The sequence below is a fragment of the Pristiophorus japonicus genome, chromosome 11, assembly GCF_044704955.1.
Source record: "Pristiophorus japonicus isolate sPriJap1 chromosome 11, sPriJap1.hap1, whole genome shotgun sequence".
NCBI lineage: Eukaryota > Metazoa > Chordata > Chondrichthyes > Pristiophoridae > Pristiophorus > Pristiophorus japonicus.
Genome location: NC_091987.1, coordinates 154,140,111 through 154,146,675, shown reverse-complemented (window position 1 = coordinate 154,146,675; position 6,565 = coordinate 154,140,111). Strand labels below are relative to the sequence as shown.

Genomic DNA, 6,565 nt, shown 5'->3' with positions numbered 1-6,565 from the left:
AAGTAGACGGAATGATCTTAGCCAATCAGCTGGTTGAAGAGCAAACAGGAAGACTAGGCTAATTAGTGATTGATGATGGAGATAATGGTGTGAGTTCTGACGGATCCTAATCCATTGTTTCTGCCTTGTACATCAGTGCAGAATATACCTCAGTCGGTGTGCCCTTTAGGCATTGTGTTAGGTGGAAAGCTTGCTTCACTAAACAGGGTCCTGAGGACCATGAGCCAATATACAATGAGCTTGTCCACTTCCCGTGGCCAGGATTCCCTTCCATCTGTAGAGTAATCTCGGTGAGTTGCTTGTGTGTCCTGTGGATGGTGCGCCAGTGATGGAGGGGGTGGATATCGAGTCTAGTGGAGCGACAAGCCACCCAGGGCTAAATATCGATATTTCTCTCCCCAGCTGTAATGTCAGGAGAGTGGAAAGTGGTCACTCCACGAGAGGTGACAGCACAGGAAGGTCTGTGTGCACAGATTCCATGTCAGTACAGTTATCCGTCGCATCTGGCAAATCATCCGTGGGTTGGAGTCTGGTTCAATACCGAGAAACAGATACCATGGGCTCCCCTAGCCTTTCACTCCGAGGATCACAATCTCGGGTCACTACGGTTACACCATCGGACCGGGCTGTCTGGAGACCTGAACGATGGTGACTGTTCTCTGATTATAAACAGCATCAGACAGCAAGACGCAGGACCTTTTTATTTCAGAATAGAGTTTGACAACAGCATGAGCCATAACTACTATCCTGTCATACAGTTTCATGTTTCTGGTAGGTGCTGTGTTATAATTACTCAACAATTCACGTTCAACAGTCAATGGGAAATCATTGTGACGGTTACATATTAACACAAAACACAGCTTGTTATAACTGATTATCAATAACCAGGCAATACTTTCCAGTTCAATCCTAAGCAAACTCTGATACTCACTTTGTTCTCAATGATTAAATATCTTGACTGTGACCATCAATGTTATTAGGTTATCGATTGTCTCTAATCATATTTAAAATCTTACGTTTAGGCAAACATAAGGGTATGGTATCGTAGTGGTTATGTTACTGAACTAGTAATCCACAGGCCTGGACTAATTATCCCAAGACATGAGTTCAAATCCCACAGGGCAGCTGTGGAATTTAAATTCAGTTAAATATTCTGGAATAAAAGGCTAGTATCAGTCATGAAACGACCGGATTGTCGTAAAAACCCATCGGGTTCACTAATGTCCTTTGGGGAAGGAAATCTGCCGTCCTCACCCGGTCTGGCCTATACGTGACTCCAGACCCAGAGCAATGTGCCCTTTGAAATGACACTCAGTTAAGGGCAATTAGGGATGGGCAATAAATGCCGGCCTTGCTAGTGACACCCACATTCGAGGAATGAATTTTAAAAAAGGTCTTGCATTTCTATAGTACCTTTCCCAACCACAGGGCTGTTTCACAGCCAATGAAGTACTTTTTGAAGTGTGGAGATTGTTGTAACATAGGCGATGCAGTAGCTAATTTGTGCACAGCAAGCTCCCACAAACAGCAGTGAGAAAAATGATCAGATCATCTGTTTTAACACTTCAAAAGCACTTCATTGGCTGAAAAGCACTTTGGGAGTCCTGAGCTCCTGAAGGGCACTATCTAGCAATGCAAGTCTCTCGTTAAGGTATGCTTGAGGGATTAATGCAACTTGTTTCTGTCCTACCATGGATAGGTTTTTATTTAATGTCGGCAGAGATTTTCGGGAGAGTTACAAACCAGTGCACCACAAACTTTGATCGGTTGCTTCACCCCCACCCAGTATCGTCAATTCAAGGGTCTTGGAGTGAAAGTGCATTAAGTGCAGTGACAGGCACTCTGCCAAACCTGGAAACAGGAAAATACTTTCTCTTAAATAGAGTTACATAGAGTAACATTGAGTCTACAGCACCGAAACAGGCCATTCGGCCCAGCTGGACCATGCTGGTTTTATGCTCCAAACGAGCCCCCTCCCACCCCTCTTCATCTCACCCCATCAACTTACCCTCTCTTCCTTTCTCCCTCATATTTAGCGTATTTACCCTTCAAATGCATCTATGCCACTCACCTCAACCACTCCCTGTGGCAGCGAGTTCCACATTCTCAACACTTTCTGGGTAAAGAGGTTCCTCCTGAATTCCCCATTGGATATTTTGGTGACTGTTTTATATTGATGGTCCTGGGTTTTGGTCTCCCCCACAAGTGGAATCATTTTCTCTGTGTCGACCCTATCAATCCATTTCATCATTTTAAGAGCTCTATCGGGTCACCCCTCGGCCTTCTGTTCTCTGGAGAAAAGATCCCCAGGCTCTTCAACCTTTCCTGATCGTTGTACCCTCTCAGTTCTGCTACCATCCTGTAAAAGTCCTTTCTCTTGTGGGACTGTCATTTCTACTTGAACGTTATATTTATTTGAACTTGATCCATAGACTTGAACGATATGGCAACAACTGGTTTAGCCATTCATTGCCAGGTCTGGCTGGACCACATAAAGCACTATCGGGTCCTGCTCTCGTCTGACAGAACAGCTCACTATTCCAGAATCATTCTGGGATGTAAAGATAAATCCCAGCTTCTATTCTCCACTGCTCACCGTCTTCTTAAACCCCTAAGTGTGAGGAGCTCATGGACTTGTCTCTAAGATTGAGACCATCCGTTCGGCCGCCTCTGCCAGTTCCCTTCCTTCCCCGAGCCCACCGGGTCAAACTTCCTCTGACGTTCCCCCCTGCCCCAGCCCTGACCTCACATCTTTCTCCAGTTTCTCTCTGATCTCCCCTCATGACCTTTCCGAGCTCATCCTGTCCATGAGACCCACTTCCTGCTCCCTTAACCCTATTCCCACTAAACTGCTGACCACCCAACTTCCTTTTCTGGCTCCCATGTTAGTGACATTGTTAACGGTTCTCTGTCCTCAGGTACTGTCCCCCTCTCCCTCAAATCTGCCGTCATCACCCCTCTCCTCAAAAAACCAACCCTCAATCCCTCCATCCTTGCAAACTATCTCCCGATCTCCAACCTCCCCTTTCCTCTCCAAAGTCCTTGAACGTGTTGTCGCCTCCCAAATTCGTGCCCATCTTTCCCGGAACTCCATGTTCGAATCCCCCGGATCCAGTTTCCACCCCTGCCACAGTACCGAAACCGCTCTCATCAAAGACACCTCTTACATCCTTTCTGAGTGTGACAAAGGTAAACTCTCCCTCCTTGCCCTCCTGGACCTGTCTGTAGCCTGACACTGTTGACCACTCCATCCTCCTCCAACGCCTCTCCACCATCGCCCAGCTGGGTGGGACTGCACTCGCCTGGTTCCATTCTTATCCATCTAATCATAGCCAGACAATCACCTGCAATGGCTTCTCTTCCCACCCCGCATCGTTACCTCTGGTATCCCCCAAGGATCTATCCTTGGCCCCCTCCTATTTCTCATCTATACGCTGCCCCTTGGTGACATCATCCGGAAACACAGCATCAGTTTCCACATGTACGCTGATGACACCCAGCTCTATCTCACCACCACTTCTCTCGACCTCTCCACGGTCTCTAAATTATCAGACAGCTTGTCCGACATACAGTTCTGGATTGGCAGAAATTTTCTCCAATTGAATATTGGGAAGACCGAGGCCATTGTTTTCGGTCCCCGCCACAAACTGCGTTCCCTAACCACCGACTCCATCCCTCTCCCCAACTCCTGAGGTTGAATCAGACTGTTTGCAACCTTCGTGACATATTTGACCCTGAACTAAGCTTTCGACCACATATCCGCTGCATAACTAAACCCGCCTATTTCCACCTCCATAACATCGCCCTTCTCTGCCCTTGCCTCAGCTCATCTGCTGCTGAAACCCTCATCCATGCCTTTGTTACCTCTAGACTTGACTATTCAACACGCTCCTGGCTGGCCTCCCACTAATGGTGATACAAAACTCAGCTGCCCGTGACCTAACTTGCACCAAGTCCCGCTCACCCATCACCCCTGTGCTCGCTGACCTACATTAACTGCCGGTTAAGCATCGCCTCAATTTCAAAATTCTCATCCTTATTTTCAAATCCCTCCATGGCCTCGCCCCTCCCTATCTCTGTAATCTCCTCCAGCTCCACAACCCCCGAGATGTCTACGCTCCTCTAATTCTGCCCTGCTGAGCAACCCTGATTATAATCGCTCAACCATCGGTGGCCATGTCTTCTGTTGCCTGGGCCCCAAGCTCTGGAACTCCCTCCCTAAACCTCTCCGCCTCTCCGCCTCTCTTTTCTCCTTCAAGACGTTCCTTAAAACCTACTTCTCACCTACGCTAATTTCTACTTATGCAGCTCGGTTTCAAAGTTTTATCGCATAATACTCCTGTAAAGCACCTTGGGACGTTTCACTACGGTAAAGGTGCTATATAAATACAAGTTGTTGTTGTTGTTGTAAAAGGAGCCTTTCCCTGTGCGTTAGATTTCACAGATAAACCCACGATATTCCCGGCAGGAATTATTGCAGGAAAGTGTGTGGACATAAGCTGCACCTTCAGCACCACGTGCGATGGAACAGCACCTGCCGTAACCTGGGTCAATGCTGCTGATGTACATGGGTCAGTCTCAAACAGTGTGACTCAGCATGGCGTCACTCTGACATATACTTCTGTTCTTACCCTGATCCCATCACTCAAACACCACGGACAAACTCTCACCTGCAGAGTCAGCTATCCATCTGTTTCATCGGAGAGGACCCTCACACTGACTGTGCACTGTAAGTATGCACATCCTTTATTTACATTACCCATAATAATCTGCACTGCGCACAGCAAGGTCCCACAAACAGCACTGAGGTGAGGACAAGATCATCTGCCTTTTAGTGATAACTATTGGCCAGCAAACCAACTGCCTTTAATAGTGTAAAGGGATCCGGAGAGGGCAGACAGGGACTTGGTTTTATGTCTCATGTGACAGGCATCACCTCCGACAGTGCGGCGCTCCCTCAGCACTGCCCCCCCAACAGTGCAGCACTCTCTCAGTACTGCCCCCCCGATTGTGCAGCACTCCCTCAGTACTGCCCCTCCAACAGTGCAGCACTCCCTCAGTACTGCCCCTCCGACAGTGCAGCACTCCCTCAGTACTGCCCCTCCGACAGTGCAGCACTCCCTCAGTACTGCCCCTCCGACAGAGCGATGCTCCCTCAGTATTGCCACTCTGACAGTGCGGCGCTCCCTCAGTACTGTCCCTCCGACATTGCGGCGTTCCCTCAGTATTGACCCTCCAACAGTGCGGTGCTTCCTCGGTACTGCCCATCCGACAATGCAGTGTTCCCTCAGTACAGCCCTCCCGACAGTGCGGCCCTCCCTCAGTACTGCCCTCCCGACAGTGCAGCGCTCACTCAGTACTGCCCCTCCGACAGAGCAGCGCTCCCTCAGTACTGCCCCTCCGACAGTGCAGCGCTCCCTCATTAATGCCCCTCCGATAGTGCAGCATTCCCGCAGTACTGCCCCTCCCACAGTGTAGCGCTTCCTCAGTACTGCCCCTCCGACAGTGCGGTGCTCCCTCAGTACTGCCCCTCTGACAGTGCAGCACTCCCTCAGTACTGCCCCTCCGACAGTGCGGTGCTCCCTCAGTACTGCCCCTCTGACAGTGCAGCACTCCCTCAGTACTGCCCCTCCGACAGTGCAACGCTCCCTCAGTACTGCCCCTCTGACAGTGCAGCACTCCCTCAGCATTGCCCTAAACTATCGACCTGGATTTCAAGCTTTCTGATGAAGGAACCTGTGTTGATATCACATATTCTCAGGATCTCTCAAAGTGCTTCACAGGCAATGTAAGATAATTGATCTTTCTTTGTCTTTAGACGCACCACTGAATCTCACAGTTCTCCTGATACGATTAAGGCTTCATCAATCAATATAACAGAAGAGAATTCTATAGTGGATACGTTGTCAAGGATTTATCTAATTTTTGTTTTGAAAGTTACGATTGAATATGCGGCCATTGCCCTTTCAGGCAGTGCGTTCCAGATCATAACAACTCCGGTCGCCTCTGGTTATTTGGCCAATCACCTGAAATCTATGCCCTATGGTTACCAACCGTTCTGCCCTTGGGAACCGTTTCTGCTTAATTACTCTATCAACATAATTCTGAACACCTCTGTCAAATCTCCTTTCCTTCTCTGCTCTAAGGAGAACAACATGCAGCTTCACCAGTCAGGTAATGGGTAATGGGTCCAGAGGACCATTGGTGATATAACTCAGGTAACTGGGTAATGGAACCAGAGGACCATCGGTGATATAGCTCAGGTAATGGGTAATGGGTCCAGAGGACCATTGGTGATATAGCTCAGGTAGCTGGGTAATGGACCCAGAGGACCAAGGGTGATATAGCTCAGGTGACTGGTTAATGGATGCAGAGGACCATCGGTGATATAGCTCAGGTAATGGGTAATGGATCCAGAGGACTATCGGTGATATAGCTCAGGTAATGGGTAATGAGTCCAGAGGACCATCGGTGATATAGCTCAGGTAATGGGTAATGAGTCCAGAGGACCATCAGTGATATAGCTCAGGTAATGGGTAATGGACTCAGAGGACCATCAGTGATA

General features: G+C 48.7%; 1 protein-coding gene across 1 annotated transcript; it reads left to right on the top strand.

Moving 5' to 3' along the window:
• The first annotated feature begins 407 nt into the window (after positions 1-407).
• LOC139275619 (sialic acid-binding Ig-like lectin 12) lies at positions 408-6,185 on the top strand. The gene is made up of 3 exons (XM_070892791.1): positions 408-771; positions 4,436-4,729; positions 5,938-6,185. Exons 1-3 carry the CDS (start codon positions 408-410, stop codon positions 6,183-6,185), a joined length of 906 nt encoding a protein of 301 aa, XP_070748892.1.
• Positions 6,186-6,565: the final 380 nt, after the last annotated feature.